At 35.1% G+C, this 16,344-nt stretch overlaps 7 protein-coding genes across 7 annotated transcripts in view; 2 read left to right on the top strand and 5 right to left on the bottom strand.

The window, feature by feature from the left end:
* Positions 1-200: 200 nt before the first annotated feature.
* LOC116170378 lies at positions 201-1,517 on the bottom strand. Its single transcript, XM_031486740.1, has 2 exons — positions 1,242-1,517; positions 201-1,193 (listed from the first exon to the last, which is right to left on the bottom strand). Exons 1-2 carry the CDS (start codon positions 1,389-1,391, stop codon positions 309-311), a joined length of 1,035 nt encoding a protein of 344 aa, XP_031342600.1. The 5' UTR covers positions 1,392-1,517; the 3' UTR covers positions 201-308.
* Positions 1,518-1,804: 287 nt separating this feature from the next.
* LOC116170377 (beta-1,3-galactosyltransferase 6) lies at positions 1,805-3,050 on the top strand. Its single transcript, XM_031486739.1, has 2 exons — positions 1,805-2,711; positions 2,766-3,050. The coding sequence occupies exons 1-2, from the start codon at positions 1,891-1,893 to the stop codon at positions 3,034-3,036; spliced, it is 1,092 nt and encodes a 363-aa protein (XP_031342599.1). The 5' UTR covers positions 1,805-1,890; the 3' UTR covers positions 3,037-3,050.
* Positions 3,051-3,304: 254 nt separating this feature from the next.
* Positions 3,305-4,504, bottom strand: LOC116170380 (general transcription factor IIF subunit 2). Its single transcript, XM_031486743.1, has 4 exons — positions 4,280-4,504; positions 4,078-4,229; positions 3,819-4,030; positions 3,305-3,774 (listed from the first exon to the last, which is right to left on the bottom strand). The coding sequence occupies exons 1-4, from the start codon at positions 4,423-4,425 to the stop codon at positions 3,484-3,486; spliced, it is 801 nt and encodes a 266-aa protein (XP_031342603.1). The 5' UTR covers positions 4,426-4,504; the 3' UTR covers positions 3,305-3,483.
* A 271-nt stretch (positions 4,505-4,775) lies between these two features.
* On the top strand, positions 4,776-5,769 carry LOC116170381 (COMM domain-containing protein 2). Its single transcript, XM_031486744.1, has 4 exons — positions 4,776-4,939; positions 5,008-5,168; positions 5,246-5,419; positions 5,467-5,769. Exons 1-4 carry the CDS (start codon positions 4,873-4,875, stop codon positions 5,686-5,688), a joined length of 624 nt encoding a protein of 207 aa, XP_031342604.1. The 5' UTR covers positions 4,776-4,872; the 3' UTR covers positions 5,689-5,769.
* A 1,263-nt stretch (positions 5,770-7,032) lies between these two features.
* LOC116170379 (very-long-chain (3R)-3-hydroxyacyl-CoA dehydratase hpo-8) lies at positions 7,033-9,427 on the bottom strand. The gene is made up of 5 exons (XM_031486741.1): positions 9,410-9,427; positions 8,299-8,534; positions 7,892-8,236; positions 7,375-7,553; positions 7,033-7,317 (listed from the first exon to the last, which is right to left on the bottom strand). The coding sequence occupies exons 1-5, from the start codon at positions 9,410-9,412 to the stop codon at positions 7,214-7,216; spliced, it is 867 nt and encodes a 288-aa protein (XP_031342601.1). The 5' UTR covers positions 9,413-9,427; the 3' UTR covers positions 7,033-7,213.
* Positions 9,428-9,562: 135 nt separating this feature from the next.
* LOC116170375 (PAX3- and PAX7-binding protein 1) lies at positions 9,563-12,487 on the bottom strand. The gene is made up of 2 exons (XM_031486736.1): positions 11,737-12,487; positions 9,563-11,564 (listed from the first exon to the last, which is right to left on the bottom strand). Exons 1-2 carry the CDS (start codon positions 12,344-12,346, stop codon positions 9,832-9,834), a joined length of 2,343 nt encoding a protein of 780 aa, XP_031342596.1. The 5' UTR covers positions 12,347-12,487; the 3' UTR covers positions 9,563-9,831.
* Positions 12,488-15,543: 3,056 nt separating this feature from the next.
* The window catches only part of LOC116172177 (nuclear receptor coactivator 3), a 45,395-nt gene continuing 44,594 nt past the window's right edge, over positions 15,544-16,344 (bottom strand). The window contains 1 exon segment of the mRNA XM_031489330.1: positions 15,544-16,233. Within this exon segment, the coding sequence (XP_031345190.1) occupies positions 16,165-16,233 (69 nt within the window). The 3' untranslated portion in view covers positions 15,544-16,164.

Here is a 16,344-nt window from a genome sequence, read left to right as displayed (position 1 = left end):
CTTTGGTGTGAATAGAGATAGAGAAGACACATTATTTTATCAAATATGAAGTGGATCTGCTTGTGAATTAAACAGACCATCAGTTAGCTAGAGAACTGCGCCCCATCGAACACCGACTTGGGGGGGAGGGGGCGTATTTAATATGAAGTTGAGGAGCTAATTTCATGAGTCATTTTCAAAATATTTTAGTGCTTAGAAAATCAATGGTGGACCTACATTTATTAAATTAAACAAATATTAACATTTCAGGCAATAATTGTGCAGCACATAAAATAAATTAAATTATAGGAAATATTTCACAAAAGTAATTAAATAACTAAAGAATCCTCTTTTCCCCAATGAGAGCGATTTTTAAGTCTGGGAGGTGTATTTTCGCATTGCCCAAAAGCGCCTTTCAAATCCTTTCCTTTAAGTACAGGAATTTTGCTACCCTTCTGCAGTTTTGTAGGTTTGTCACTAACTTTCAAAACGGGTATGGTCCTCTTCGTTTGATTGTTAGCGTTGCGATCGCTCAAAGGTGTGCGATGGCCGCTCTCTATTGGTTTGCTAACTTTCGGACTTATGTTGACTTCTTTATCTTCGTAAATTAGGTTGGTTAGTTTGCGATCTATTTCGGTTATGCATTTGGTTATGTCGGGAATGGCCTCAGAAGCATCGGAGATGTTGCTGCAGGTTTCTTCATCTGGTATATCAGGAAGATAACTATTTTCAGATTGGTTAGATTCAGTAATTGCAGTTCCAGATTCTACTTCAACTGGCAGAGGATCTACATCACTATTTAGCTCTTTTTCTCTTATGATGACATTGTCTATATCTGTTTCTACATAATCGATGTTAGTTTCTAACAAACCGATAAATGAATGTCTTTTATTTTCAATGTGTTTTACAAGTTTTGTGTTCGTCTCTAAAAGTTTAGGTGGTGTATCTTCCAGCACATCGTTTGAGATTGTACTGATAACTTGTGCAGATTGTTTAAGAGGCGTTAAAGTAACGGGTGGTCTGCGAGCTTTGTCTAAGAATTTATTGTGTACACCATAAGGTAATTTTGTTTCTCCTTTAATCATAAGAGGTGTTCTGTGAAAATCTGCTGTGGGAGAGCGAGGATCTATGTCGATTTCATTTGAAACATTACAATCCAGTACACTGATACTATGACAAGTAGATGCTTCTTTCGGAAGTGGTGTTCGTAAAACCTACAATTTGTATGAGACATATGTTACAACTTGCGTGTGTGTGCATACCTCGATAGGTGTCCTCGAGATGTGCGAGCTAGGAGAACGGGGATCAAACTCCAACCTTCTTGTTTGGGGAGTTTGTATTGGGGCAGAAGGAAGTTTCTCATCACCTTCTTCCTTGAACCCATTCTGAACTCTGCTTAAATTGCTGCCCATAGTGGAAATTTGCAACGGCACGTGGATTTTCAGTTAATATAAATCACTTTTTCACTCAATCATAAAAAAAACGTTTTAAATCAAATAACACAAATCGTTAAGGGTACTAAACAGTGCTGCCAATCCAACGCATAAAGAAAAACAACAAATTTTGACCGCATTCAACTCGCACCAGATCATGTTTCATGTGTATAATCAATTGATTTGATACTAAGGTTTAGTATCATGGATTCAATTCAACCATCGCCATTCAAGCCTTAGAAAACTTCCTTTCTATGATTTAAACCTTATCTAAAACTCTGAGCAGAATTGTAGCATAAACGATAAACCATTTGTTTGTTGGGGAATGAAACCCATTTCTAAACTCTAGTCAGGGAATTTCTGTGTTCTACATTTTTGTTGTGGCCAACTTGATGATATGACAACATATAAACATAACCTACATTTAAAATGTAAAATGTAAATGTAAATTTAAAATTTGAAAATAATTAAGGGAAATATGCGTAAATTTTTTAATACAAAAATTAAATGCAGTAAACTTTTAGCTGTATCCATTTTATCCTTCCTTCTGGGGGCAATTCTAGTAACAAATCTATTTCCAATCAATAAAACTTGTCGATTGGACAATACCGATAGAGAATATAACATAATGCAAAATTCGAAACTGAAAAGCCCCGAGTTGATAATATTAATAATGTCGGCACCTAAAAATCTGGAAAGACGTAATGCAATTCGAGAAACTTGGCTCAAGTTAAGGAACCGTACGAACAAAATCTTCAAACATTATTTCGTTATCGGTAGTTTCGAGTTAGCGGCAGATCAGATTTTGCATTTAAGCTCTGAGCAATCGGTATATAGCGATATGCTAATTCTACCAATGGTCGATAGTTATGCGAACCTTACGTTAAAAGTTTTGAATAGTTTTATTTGGTTAAACGAACAGTTAGATGTAGGCTATAATTTTAAGTACGTTTTGAAATGTGACGACGATAGTTTCGTTAGAATAGACAGTTTATTGCACGAAATTGGGCACATTGAATTAATGTATCTCAAATCTAACTTGACTGAAGCAAATTTGTTGAATGACAATAATTCACCGTATCTTCGGGTGAATGTGCAGTACAATGATAAAAGTGCTCTTAGAAACTTGAATCTGTATTGGGGATATTTTCATGGGAGAGCTCGTATACAAACTAACGGAAAGTGGACCGAAAACAACTGGATTATGTGCGATTACTACATGCCCTATGCTTTAGGAGGAGGCTACATCATTTCCAAAGATTTAGTACATTACATTGCCACTAATGGGAAATATTTGCGGTGAATTTGATTAAAAATATTTTGATCGTGTTTTTTAATGTTCTGTTATTTCAGCCTTTATCAGTCCGAGGATGTTAGCGTGGGTGCTTGGCTGTCGGTCGTTAATAATGTTTTACGTATACATGATGCAAGGTTCGATACAGAGTGGACTTCTAGAGGTTGTCAAAATTATCATTTAATCTCTCATCATTTATCAGTAAAATTAATGCGTTCAATTTATAATAACATAGAAAAAACTGGTAATTTATGTAACAATGAATCAAGTAAGAGGGCATATTATTTGTATGACTGGGGAGTTCCACCTAGTAAGTGCTGCAATAAATAAAGTATACCAATTAATTATTTTGTTGTTGTTTAGTTAAGATTTTGAGTTTTTCTTGTGTTTCTTTGAGCTGAATAATGCACTCTCCAGTTCCTACAACATACACCATTGTTTAAATTTTAAATACATTTAAACAATACCCAGATTGTACCATTTTATCTGCCCCACTTACCATCAAATGTAACATCAAAACCTTTAAGAGATAACTAGGTGCCGAGTGAAACCTATCCCATTTACTCTCAGCTCCTCTCCTAGGTGGCAAAAAAATTAGTTAAACAAATAGAAAATTCTTTATAGAATTCAAAACTTGTCATGCATACAAGCTTCTACAATGTAAAGTAACAAATTTGATTGGACTTAGAACATTTATAGTTAACTAATTACCTAAATGTAGATACTTTAAAACATTAGACACAAACTTCAATTAACAAATAATTTAAAAAAAATAGCTCATTCGTCATCTTCAGATTCTTCCTTTTTCATTTCAATTTGTTGCTCTTTATAATGTCGATATTCAGGTTTTAATTCCCACATATTTTTATGGGGATTTTTTGAATTATAATTGCAGACTTCATTTAAAATCTCTTTCAAGTAAATAATGGGTTGTTTGGTAATTTTGACTAGATCCTTAATATTGTAATACTGATGCTTTTCGAAAGCAGCGAACAGCATTTCCAAAACGGCTTCCTTATTATCCCTAGCCTTCTTGCCTTCGGCTTTCTTTCGTTCTGTGTATTCAATCTGAAAACTATGTTTAACACTTTGTACATGATGGTGTTCCTTACGTTATTTTTATGATCTGATACGGGTTTATAATTTTGCACAATTCTGTCAAGTTGTTTAACTTGTCTAACTGGTACAGAAGCCTTCCTAATTGACTCTAACTTTAACTTCATGTAGCAATTATCGGCGTACGGCCGACACTCTAATTTCTGGACAATACGCCCTTCCATAAACAATTTTTCCGTTTCAGGAACAACAGAATCGGTATTCACAGCTGAAGATTTACTTGTTATCGTGCAATAAAGTGAGGTACAAACTTACGTGTCATATGTGAGAATACCCCCAGAGTTTGTTGCGTCACTGTCGACACATCTAATCTATGATCTTTGGGAATGTCCTCCTCGCGAGCATCCCCTAAATTCAACACAGCTGGTGATAATGTTAATGACACTTGGGCTTTTTGTCCCGGTGTCCTACGAAGAACGCATTTATTAATGGTAAAATGCACCAGTTGTTTGCATACCTAGAAATCTTTAGCTTGCCTACTTCTATGTCGCCAGAAGCCTTCTCCCATCTGTTCGCGATATATTTTGGCACCTTCACTAGCCATACTCCACGATTAGCGTTTGAGAGATCTAAATCTCTATCGATATGACTAGTAGTCGTCATTTTCTTAACCGTTTTAACTCCGAAGGAAATTCAACAAACAACGCAAATGTGAAAAGCGCAAATGTCAGGAAAATTAAGCCGCATGACCTACTTTATGAAATTGAATTGAACTACAGTAACACGTTTGAACTACACAACTGCAGCTAAACCAATCTGTAGGCAAAGAATAATTATTAGTTACTCTTTGCTGTAGGGTACTCTTAGTGCTAATATTACATATTAGTCTCATCATCATATGTTTGTCCAATTTTTATAGAATTTACGATATAGTTGATGTTATAAATAGAAAAGCAAATGTTAATTTCATAGTGAAAATTAGTAGTTCCTCTGTATTCAAGTAGTTCCACAGTCATAAAATTTTAAAGTAGGTTAGAAGTGAATCTAAAACAGTAATTTTTCCATTTTTCCGAGTTTTCCATTATTATAAAAGTTGTATTTACAATTACAATGCTATTATCATTACGAAACGATCACAAGGAACATCTAAGTTTATTGTTTAATCAATCTGTTCAAGGTAAGTGGCCTGAACTTTCCCTTGTGCTCCACAGTTAGAGGATAAATCGATTACAGTTTTTAATTTAGTTTTAGTCGACTTTTGTAAATTAGCCATTGATTTTTTACAAAATGGTCCTAATCTAAAACTGTACAACAGCGCAGCTCAAAAATTGCAAGTGGAAGCGGAGAACGTTCAAAACTGCATTTATGGCTTAGTGAACCTATTGCTCGAAAGTTGCAAGCACAAGGTAGGTATAAGCATTGATTAACTGTTAATCAATGGTATAAGTAAAAAAAATCTGTTCCCACTCAAAAATTATTGCAGCTGAGTGATGCAGACTTTCGTGACTCCATTCTCACCATCGGTTTCACTCAAGAACAGCAAGTTATTTTAAGCAAACTCTACTCATCTAAAAGAAAAGATATAACAGAAATATTGTCAAAGCTAACTGTCACAGGACCGCATTACCACGATTTAAATTGGAGATTCGAAGTGCTGGTTTGTTTCTAACTAAATGCGACTACTGTTCTGTACCTTCAGTTTAGGTGGCGTCCCGTTCGTTATTACATCAAGTCACACCGATAATAACAATGGATCTCGTGTTAACCGACCCTGAGAATTCCAGTGAAAAGGAACCTGCACAAAAGCATTTACTTCTACAAACTGACCCATCAAATCTGTTACATATTACCGAGATGTTAGAGAAGGCATTAATCGAGTCTCGAAGTCGACATTCCCGTAGAATACAGCATGCATTTAGTAACTGATGAATTTATTTTTTGCCTTACGTTCATATCGCAGTAGTTAGTGCATTGTACCGTATATATATTAAATATGGTAGATGTTTGTGTTTTTATTTTTGTCTGTAGCGAATATTCCAGAGATTCCTATAGACATCGAGGCACAATGAAAGCTTAGACATCAGCAATATGTCTCGCATTCTTTCCGTGAAATAAATTACGTGTAGAATATTCGAGAAAGACTGTGGCGTTTGCTATACCTATAAGTAAAATCGAAATGCACCGCCCGCTAGATAGTTTTACCAAAATTCTAATTTTTTTAAGTTCATGTAGGGCACCATTTTTATAGTAAAAATCTAGAATTAATCTATTACAGAGGCAGTGAATGTTGAGTGCACATTTTTTTTCCAAAATGTTAGCCATTTAAATATTTCAAAGCCATAAAAAAAACTAAATATTTAAACGGCTGCCATTTTGAAAAAAATGTTATATTTTTTTATGCTTTATCTTGATATTTTGCCAAATTTTTTTTAAATAACAAGGTTTAAATGAAAAATATGAAATTCAACCGCCGTCTTGGATTTTGACAGATTCCCATGGCCGGAATTAATGGGATTTTGAATATGTTAAAATAGACGCTTCTCACAGTATAATGCAAAAAAGATCATTTGTGTTGCAATTTTGCCCAGGTCATAATTTTTACTGCACTGTACAATATGCACCAACACACCAGTAGAAAAGGAGTTAATAAGGGAAGGTTTTATGGGTTTATTAGAAAGAATAGGTAGGATATAAAATAAAAGGGTAATTGGTGGTCTAGTAGAACTTTTACACAAAAAAAGTCAATCTGGAGCATTTCGAAAGGTAGCTATAGTAACCATTTTTTAATATACCTATATCTACGTGTTGTTACTTGTTAGTACCTATCTCTGTTAGAAGTAATAATCCAGATCTACAAGTATGAATAAGGTGTGATTATCGTAATAAAAAATGCTACTGAATACAGTATGTAGGTACATATTTACAAGCCATATAAAAAAAGATTGATTTATCCAAAACGTAAGGTTGCATTGAAAATCTGTCAACACTGTCTTGTAATAGCAACAATAACAGTGTTTTTATTTTTTGGTGTTCATTCCCTACTAAGCTTAGAATCATTGCGTTATTAACACTGGAGAACTGTCTCTAGTACAGGGAACAGTTGGATTAAAGGGCAGCTTATCGGAACTGTAACCCCGAGGTTACCTATTTTAGTCTTGGATAAATTTAGAGTTCCTTCCTAATCAGTAGATAAACAGATTTAATCAGGCCAAGATAGATCCATGATATAAATTTATTTGTTTAACAAATCCCTTAATTACTTAGTATTAAAAGACTTTAGCAAATGGATTTATTAGTATATGTACATATCTCAACTTTAATCTAGTTGCATAATGAACCAGTAAATTTAAAAAGTGAAAAATCTTGTAAAAATTTAATGAGGTCATGTTTCCATATCAATGAGATCATTCGATATATTGACTATGATTTGAACACTAGAATTGAATGCTTTCTATTTAACCTTCTTAGAGACCCGAGTAGAGACCTTAGTAGTACTAGTCTTTCCAAGAACCTTTTTCCTTTGCCCAAACATGTGCATGTAAAGTGGTGGAAACACTGAAACAGATAAACCATAATTAACTGTGCCCTTTTTTTTTGTTCAATCCTACTTACATGGTATGTACAATGCCATTAGGAACATCAAAAGATATGGATAATTAAAGGTAACATTTAAATAATTGGGTAATGTTACTACTCCATAATTGTTCCTTCTAAATTCCATACACGCTGCATATATGCACAACAACTCGCCTGTTACTCCAAGTGGGTAAAGCCCAATGAACAGTGTGTACCTAAAAACAAAAATTTTCTTAAAATATCTCTAGCAATTAACTGTATATAGTAACAAATTATAATGGCTTGTCAATTTACCCTTACTCATTAATGTGTATATGCCCCTGTCACATCTTACAAGACTCCTTCATTACCTACTTGCTTAGTAATTTAAGGAATTTAGCTCATTAACAGTAATTACAGAAAAACCTATATAATTGCACCTATTACCCATAAATATGCTACAAAGGGCAGCGAATTACAAGATACTGATAATTTTAAAATGCCTTCAACGACCTAAGTGAGCCAATTACAAGAAACAAAAAATGTTGTAACATCCTGTAAGATAACAACTTACCTCAGCCATAGGAGAAATTGTGGAACAGCATTTACAAGATTTAATGTGTAATATCCATACCGAATAATTTCGGTAACTGACCACGCAGCAAGAATCAGGGGCAAACCAATACCAAGCTGTGCATCCCGTGACAGCATTAATACTCCGCAAACGAGCATTACTCTGGAAAACACCTGTTGAATCGTAACACTAGGTGACGATGGTACTAGCCGGAATACTGCGTGGAAAATTTCCAACACCGCCGCATTTTGAAATATAAAGAGAGGCGTTTTAATACTTTCATATAGAGAACCATCTGTCGCGAAAGTAAAGTGAATGACTAGCAAATACAAAATGTACGACCAACTGAAATAGATTAATAAATTAGTATTGTAATTGAATTTTAAGTAAATAAAATAAATACATACCCAACAGTCTCTATAAGGTTATAAAAAAATAAATAAACGGAAGATTTATTTTTTAACATCGTCGCAATTGCTGCTTGCCAGCGTTGTATGTATTGCATAAACGGCGGAAAATTGAATGACTTGCCATAATTCGAATTATTGGACTTTCTATTCTTTAAGGTCATGTTTTGAATGTGTAAGTGGCATAAACATAATTTCTCCTGCCACCGTTTTGTGTACTCTGGTATAAAAATAACCTAAAAAACAGTTTGTGTACAGGGTGTTTCATCAGTTCCGTTAAAAAAGGTGCACAAATCACATTTGTGAAAAGCGTGTAGTAGTGTTGTACCATATACAATGGTTGTACTATTGAATATATGGCTAGTTTATAAATACAATGGTAGTACTCACCGGGGATTGAAACCCATATGAAATATAGGTTCCGGTTCCGCACTACTGAAGTCGTATAATTTTTTAAGAGTTTCAGCATAAATGAATATATTATAGTTATAGGAAAAAAAATAATAGGTACACAAAATTAAAGTACATGAATTTTTTTTTTGGTTCCGCTTCCAATTCCTGCTACTCAGAGAATTTGCGAGAGTTGTAAAGGCATTTTTAACAAAAGGACTACCGCAATTTATTTATTAACAAAAAGTGGCGCCCTACGGTAGCATATAACTCCATACGAATTGCCAGCTCAACTTGTCATGTCTACTTACAGTGTAGATACACAAAACTACACAAGATATTCGAAATCGATAACCTTGAGAAAATAAAACAATAATTTGACTATTTATTTCGCTATATCAATTTTCCAAGTAATTAAATATGGACCTATAGCTACATGAACAAAATTACTCATGAATTTAGGCATTATTATTAACTTCTTCAATGCATTTTTCTCTCTTAATCATCATTTGACTTTAATTATCTTTTGTGAAACATGGCAATAGGCTTGGATTCGGAATATACAGGAAAGGTTCAACAGGATACAAAACTGGCAAATACTTATAGCCAATGAGAATTGTGGGCATTTTGTATTACTCATATCGCAAAACTATAAGAATTTGTAATCTTACAAGCCCTCATGCATACCCACATTTAGAAATATAATCAATGCAAGACATACCATGTCGGCCCTGATGGGATTTTTGCTACCGCAGCACAGATGCAAAATTGTACCATAATTACTATCATTATAATGGCATCGAGTAAGGTTTTCACTCTTAAGATATTACGTAATCACTCCAATTTGCAAAAACTTCCTACAAGAACTGTATTACACTTACATGACTCTATACTTTTGTAAGGCAGTAAACATATGTGTTCATCTGTTGATCATTGTGGCAATGCAATGAGTAATTCTAATTACCATATTCTACCTAAATTTCAGATAACATATCGCATGTCAGGGTATTAAAGTTTATGATGAGTCTGGTGACACTGTTTTACGCAATTCCATAAAGACATGCACATTTATTTTATGTAAGGGTAGTTTATTATAAATTAAATTAAATACATTTCTATGTACAAAAACATACAACATGCTCATTAATTACGTAGTGACTTTAATACATTTGATAATGTCTCGATTGATTCAAAATGTAGGGGATTATCCTTATCTAACTGCTGAGCAAAGTTTGTGACACACACACTAAACATTTGTAATTGCGGTGTGTTGCCCTGCAGCCAAATTCTAGGTAAAATGTGACTAATTAAACCGACCTTTGCCACTCCGTCTGTAATTTGACACACTTTAACTGCACTAAGCAAATAACGATTGAGTAAGGAATTTAGGGCGATTTCTTTCAACATATTATCATTCAAGATCCCTTGCCAGCACGTAATGTTACGCAAGAGCTTGAGGCCGCTAGCAAACTGACGCTGAAAAAATGAAGATTTGCTCTCCGACAATTTAAAGGTGACCGGTATAAAAACGTCATTCTCTAAAGCTCCCTTTAATTTGTGTAATATTGCGTTGAATAGATTTTGCAGAGGCTTACTTGCGGGACCGAGTGATGGGAAACGTCGTATATAGCGGCTCAAAATACCTACAAGTTTGAGAGTCTGTGAACTTGATAACGGGTCCCAACATCTATCTACTAATTTGTCTAATTTTGGTATTATAATTTTTTCGATAATTGTGGGTAGTAAATTAATATCGGGATCTTTACTTAAAGCTGCCTCTGTTTCGTCATCGTGTAAACCGTACAAGGCTAAAGTACGATACCACTCCAACTTCTCCAACTCAACTGATTCGGAAAGGGGATCCCAAAATATTAAATTGAGCCTAATTAGAGGTCCGACAATGCGAGGTAGGCAAAGTGTTGCGTAGGCATCTGTGTACGTGTTCATGTCCGTCTCGCGCCACTGCTCAAATCGAATTAATATATTTGCGACCGAAGTGTAATCATCCACAACATCCTCGAATACCTCTTGAATCTCCCCATCCAACTGTTCCCTCTCTTTGTCAAAATTTAGAGTGTCTTGCTGAGTAATCTCATCATCACTCGACATCCCCTCGACATGACGAGGCTGACCTTGCTGTTCCCTGGCACGCCGCCGTCGTGTTCTTCTCCCCTCTCGCTCTGCAGCTCGCCGAACCTTCTCCTCGTCCTCGTTAGCCCTACGAACAATTCCTTTCGCCATACTCGTTAACTCCTCTGCCTGATCACGCACATCTTGTCGCCTTCGTTCTATCAGCCACTCGGCTTTATGGGCCATTAAATTTAACGCGCGCTGTTCTAAATCAGAAATAATGCCAACTTTTTCATCTAGACACTCAACCAAGTCGGTAATGTAGCCCCGTAACTCCTGATAAAATTTAAAGCGCTCTGCAGCTACGGGTGCTCGTTTTTTTAACACTTCCAGTTCGTTATTTACTTCAATCAAATTATCCTGTACAGTAATTAACTGTTGCATATGGCTGTTACGCGATGCACAGACGCTTTCAAATTTTTCCCTTAGCTTCTCAATAATTGCCTCGGGTGTACGTTGAGTGCTCGGGTCAACAGCAGGTGTTTGAACCTGAACGACAGTAGGATCGAACTGATTGTAGTACTCTGGTTGAATATTAGCTGCGGATGCGCCCGTCACACCTTTCCTAATTTGTTGATTTTCCCATTCGTCTAACTCTTGATCCGCCTCTTGGTCCGATTCCTGCGCTGCCAGAAATTGCTCCCTTCGTCGTTCCTGATCGCGAACCTCTGGATTGGCATCCATATCAATGCGCTCCTCGTCACTCACCTCGTCTTGATTATCTTCGCGATGCATTCGTCCTGAACCTACCAAGCAAAAAACTCATTTGTTAGTGTCCTTATGTAAAAGTAGAAACTTTCAGAAATGTACTCAAATCTATACCTACTAAAAATGACTGGAAAATAGGCACTATAAACTAATGACCTTAAAAACTGCTCAGAATAAACATGTAAGTAGGATACCAAATATGAAACTTACCTTCAGGCTCTTCTTCTTCTAGAGGAACAAATTCGCCACCCAATTCCCTAGCACGTTGTCGCCGTTTTCTAGCTGCATGGATCATAGCTGCGTCAGGTATAACACCGGACTCCAGCAGTATCTTTACTTTATCGGGTTTACTAAAACGATGCCTTGCGGAGTCTTCTTCGTCGGAGGAGAGATCATCCTTTCCAGCACAAAGAGCGTCTCTGCCGCTAAGTATTAAAGGTGGCGAGGGAGTTTTCGGCTTGTGATTCGAATTTACTTTCAATACTAGATCGTCTGTGACAATTTCAGTGACCGGCTCTTTTACGGATTTTATTTCCTCCTTCTCCGGTTTTGGCTCTTTCTTCTTTTGCCGCTCCTTCTCGAACAGTCTCATAACTCTCTTACTGTGCGACGACTTTTTTACTTGAAACACTTCACCTTCCTCTTCCGTTTCAAAACTTAACAGTGGCTGTTTTTTTGGTACGTGTTTAGATTTGTCTTTCTTTTTGTGTTCTCTTTCGGTGGAAAAACTTTCCTCTACATCCATTAATTCATCATCATCGTCCCGCTCGCTGAAAACTCGTCGTTGAATAGATTTTTTTGGTTTTCTAAACAACGACATTGTTCTTGGATTTTTTCTATCCCTCTATTGATTAAAAATACTTAAATAAAACATAAAATCACAATTATTTAAAAGGAAAAATGAGCACGAATAACATAGGTTATGTTTTTAACTGTCACTGTCATTTCAAATGCTTGTTGATTGCACTGACCTCTATTGATACAACGCATTTTATATACAATGGTATTATTTATAAAATTTACTTTATACAAATTGCAGGCAGTGTTGTCAACTGATAAACCAGTAATGAATTTAAATTAAAGAAAGAATGAAAGAAATGATACTGCATTAAAGCATTGATTAAACACACCAACTGTTGTATAAGCATGATTAAAGATTTACTAAAGCCCACTTGACATGAGCAATAAAAATTGTAATTGCATGCAACTTGCAAGAGAAATTGCGAAAGGCATGCGCAGTTCAAAGCCAGCTAGTCAATTGCTGCAAGAAACTTACATGCAATGTTTATAGGGCCGAGGCTATTTTGCTTGCATGAACCGCCCAATCAGGGCCGGCTCGTGGGGTGAGGCGGCGAGGCGGCCGCCTCAGACGGCATAATCTTAGGGGCGGCATTTTTGAAATTTAAAAATTTTAAAAAATGTTTTATTATAATAATGTAGTATAATAATAAATCTTTGTAATGCCCATTGACTGAAAGCGATTATAAAATATAGCCAGGCCACTAATTTGCGATATATGTAATAGAATAGCATGGTTTTTTTAAATTAGTTTATCGTACTTGATAACGAATAAGCTAGCGCCGGCGGTGATACACCAATGTCGCTGCATCGCTTATTACTGCTTAATCGTTATAGACGGGAAGTGAAGGAATCGTGCAATGCCACATAGGTAAAAAAAAAACCTTTAGAAATACTGGTAGTCCAGTATGTTAAGATAATTTTGACGTACAAAAGGTGGTGTAAAAGAGTTTATTGTTTTAAATGGTCCATTTGGGTCCAAATAACATGTATTGGAAGAGTACACACAAATTTTTTCCCGGCACAACTTTTGGCAGCCAAAAAACCTCAAAATATTCGGACTTTCTTTAGTTTTGCGCTTAAAACTCGAAAACGGTCCATATTTTATGAATAACACTTTTGAGTAAATTAAAGAAAACAAAATTCTGCGTCGATAAAAAAAAACAAACAAAATCGGTCCCATAGAAAAATTTTTACAAGCGATCAAAAAACGCCCTTTTTTCTACGATTTTATTTAATTTTCTGGTTGTTTGGTGGTACTTGTATTAAAGAACCAATTAACAAACAAAAAACCTTTTGCCCTTTTCATTCGGGCGGCAAAGTTTGCGCTTGCCTCACCCATATTTTTTCGACGAGCCGGCCCTGCGCCCAATTGTAGGGATAAATCTAGTTGTGTTTGTGTTAAAATACAGCGGCCATAACACTAATGCTGAAGGACACAATTATACCTATATAATTATATATAATTATTAGGTACTTTTTTTTATTACTTAACCTTATTTATTTTTGCAGTTTTTATAATTCAAAATCATTATTATTATATAAAGTTAGCAGAGCTGGGCAGAATACTTTCAAAAAGTATTTGAATACTAAATACTTTTACGTCCAGCACAAGCGAATACTAGATACAGATACATTGAAAAGTATTCAAATACTTAAAAAACTAAGTATTCAAATAGGTACTTTAGAATGTATTCGAATACTTTCAAAGGTATTCGAATACTTTCATAAGTATACTATCAAAGGTATTCGAATACTATAAAAAGTATTCGAATACTTTGAAAAGTATTTCATTATCTTACTTTGAAAAGTATTCGATTACAGTAAAAAGTATTCAAATACTTGTCACTCAAATACATTAAAAATTTAAAATAGTATACTAGATAAAAGGCTTAATACTACTTAAAAAATCAAGTTATACTTTGTATGGGGTTAGCTATTTTTATATTTCTATTGTTATATACAAATTTAAGGGAAGTAAAAGCGTATTATTATTATTATTATATTATTATATAGGAGGTACCTACCAGGACCTTTCTTATACCACTTAAATTTGAATTTTCTTTCGAAATTGGTTTCTGGTCTATAACTTTTGATTGAGAAGTCTGATCGAAAAAGTACGAATTGTTTTGGATTCTACGCCTCAAAATTAATAAAAAAAAGTGTTTTCCCGAGAAATTTTGGTGTAGTCGATTTTTGGTAAAAAAGGAAGGTTATACACTGCCTTTTTTTTGAGGCCCGCAAAAAAATTGTCTCAGATGGACCCGGAAAAAAAATTTTCTTATAGAATGTGGCCTGTAGAATCCATAATTTCAAACAGTTCCAAGATTGGGCTACTAGTTCAAAAGTTACAGCCCTTTGAATTTTCTTTCGAATTGGTTTCTAGTTTATAACTTTTGATTGAGAAGTCTGATCGAAAAAGTACGAATTGTTTTGGACTCTACGCACCAAAATTAAAAAAGAAAGTGTTTTCCCGAGAAATTTTGGTGTAGTCGATTTTTGGTAAAAAAGGAAGGTTATACACTGCCTTTTTTTGAGACCCGCAAAAAAAATTGTCTCAGATCGACCCGGAAAAAAAATTTTCTTATAGAATGTGGCCTATAGAATCCATAATTTCAAACAGTTCCAAGATTGGGCTACTAGTTCAAAAGTTACAGCCCTTTGAATTTTCTTTCGAATTGGTTTCTAGTTTATAACTTTTGATTGAGAAGTCTGATCGAAAGAGTACGAATTGTTTTGGATTCATTTTTTCGCTACAACCAGCAATATCTAAATCTGCAACCTTAATGTCTGTCTGGACATTTTTATCATGGTCCTTAATTTTCCAGAATTAAATTAGATTATAGGTACTTACCTGTATTTAAAAATAGGTAGTATTCTGAACATTTTTAAGATAATGTAGCATACATGTGATTTGGGGGGGGGGGGGTGAGGGGGGTTGGTCCTAAACCTCTTCATGTATCACCAGGAGAGGATGGGGGGTTTAAAAAGTTGCTGAGAAACATCACGTGATTAATGGACGACCCCTTACAATAAATATGTACAGAAACCTATAATATTGCATAGAGCTGATTTACCAACTAATGTACGATGGTTGTATGACACTTCCTATTATTAGGCATTTCACAGTACAGAATAAAAAGCGATCAATTTTTCTTTCACAATTCCATTACATTAAATTACACACACAATAAAGGAGAAACAAGAACAATGCAACCATTTTATTGTAATATAGATATATTTCAAAACTCCAATAATGTACAAAAAATATCTGTGTAATTAAATAATGTTTTGTCTGTCAATTTGTTCATCTTTTAATTTAATGGCTGGGTGTAATTGACAATAATCAAGTATGAATGCTAGCACTAATATAAGGTCTAGGAACGCTCCTAGCAACAGTAACATGGCGATCGCCTATCACAATGTCCAACAAAACGAGCTCTCCAATAACGTGATTTAAATTATATATAAAATATTAACAGTTACTATTTTTGGTAATGCGTAGCATGAACACTCACCGAAAGGAAGACAACACTAAACACATTCAAATAATAACAGGCGCCGGAACGCTTACGTACTGAATTTTAAACAAGTCCAATAATAAAATATAATATATAAATATAAACAAGTCCCAATTTATTTACAATTGCACTCGTACCCTGCGCCTTCCCTCGCTCCGCACTACCCTAACGAAACGAACAAGCAACGTAGTAATGCACTTGATACAGCTAACCTGTCTAGATTACAGCCTGCGGTACTTAACCGTTGAGGTACCTAGTAGTATATAATATATATATGCATATATATTTTTTTAAAGATAACTTATTTATATACACGCGGTCACTCTGACAGCAGCTTTTGCAGCAGAGAAGACTTGTGATCACCTTGGCGGCCCTCCTCCATAGAACTCTGAAATACAAAGCGCCATTAAGATACGATTGACGAATAATCGAGATAATAAGTAAAATGTATGTATACAGCGTGGCATGCAAGCAAGATTAGTTCAGCAAGCGGGGCCAG

Source organism: Photinus pyralis, unplaced genomic scaffold (genome assembly GCF_008802855.1).
Source record: "Photinus pyralis isolate 1611_PpyrPB1 unplaced genomic scaffold, Ppyr1.3 Ppyr1.4_LG5, whole genome shotgun sequence".
Taxonomy (NCBI): Eukaryota; Metazoa; Arthropoda; class Insecta; order Coleoptera; family Lampyridae; genus Photinus; species Photinus pyralis.
This window is presented reverse-complemented; position numbering and strand designations above follow the sequence as displayed.

Coding starts and splice junctions, on each gene's coding strand:
- LOC116170380 (XM_031486743.1), bottom strand. CDS start 4,425: ATGACGACTACTAGTCATATCGATAGAGATTTAGATCTCTCAAACGCT. Junction 4,230..4,279: donor GGCAAGCTAAAGATTTCTAG/GTATGCAAACAA, acceptor CGTTCTTCGTAG/GACACCGGGACAAAAAGCCC. Junction 4,031..4,077: donor GGTATTCTCACATATGACAC/GTAAGTTTGTAC, acceptor GTAAATCTTCAG/CTGTGAATACCGATTCTGTT.
- LOC116170377 (XM_031486739.1), top strand. CDS start 1,891: ATGCGTAAATTTTTTAATACAAAAATTAAATGCAGTAAACTTTTAGCT. Junction 2,712..2,765: donor ACTAATGGGAAATATTTGCG/GTGAATTTGATT, acceptor CTGTTATTTCAG/CCTTTATCAGTCCGAGGATG.
- LOC116170381 (XM_031486744.1), top strand. CDS start 4,873: ATGCTATTATCATTACGAAACGATCACAAGGAACATCTAAGTTTATTG. Junction 4,940..5,007: donor GTTTAATCAATCTGTTCAAG/GTAAGTGGCCTG, acceptor TTTTTAATTTAG/TTTTAGTCGACTTTTGTAAA. Junction 5,169..5,245: donor TCGAAAGTTGCAAGCACAAG/GTAGGTATAAGC, acceptor AAATTATTGCAG/CTGAGTGATGCAGACTTTCG.
- LOC116170375 (XM_031486736.1), bottom strand. CDS start 12,346: ATGTCGTTGTTTAGAAAACCAAAAAAATCTATTCAACGACGAGTTTTC. Junction 11,565..11,736: donor AGAAGAAGAAGAGCCTGAAG/GTAAGTTTCATA, acceptor TTTGCTTGGTAG/GTTCAGGACGAATGCATCGC.
- LOC116170378 (XM_031486740.1), bottom strand. CDS start 1,391: ATGGGCAGCAATTTAAGCAGAGTTCAGAATGGGTTCAAGGAAGAAGGT. Junction 1,194..1,241: donor TCTCGAGGACACCTATCGAG/GTATGCACACAC, acceptor TACAAATTGTAG/GTTTTACGAACACCACTTCC.
- LOC116170379 (XM_031486741.1), bottom strand. Junction 8,237..8,298: donor AACCTTATAGAGACTGTTGG/GTATGTATTTAT, acceptor AATCTATTTCAG/TTGGTCGTACATTTTGTATT. Junction 7,318..7,374: donor AATGGCATTGTACATACCAT/GTAAGTAGGATT, acceptor TATCTGTTTCAG/TGTTTCCACCACTTTACATG.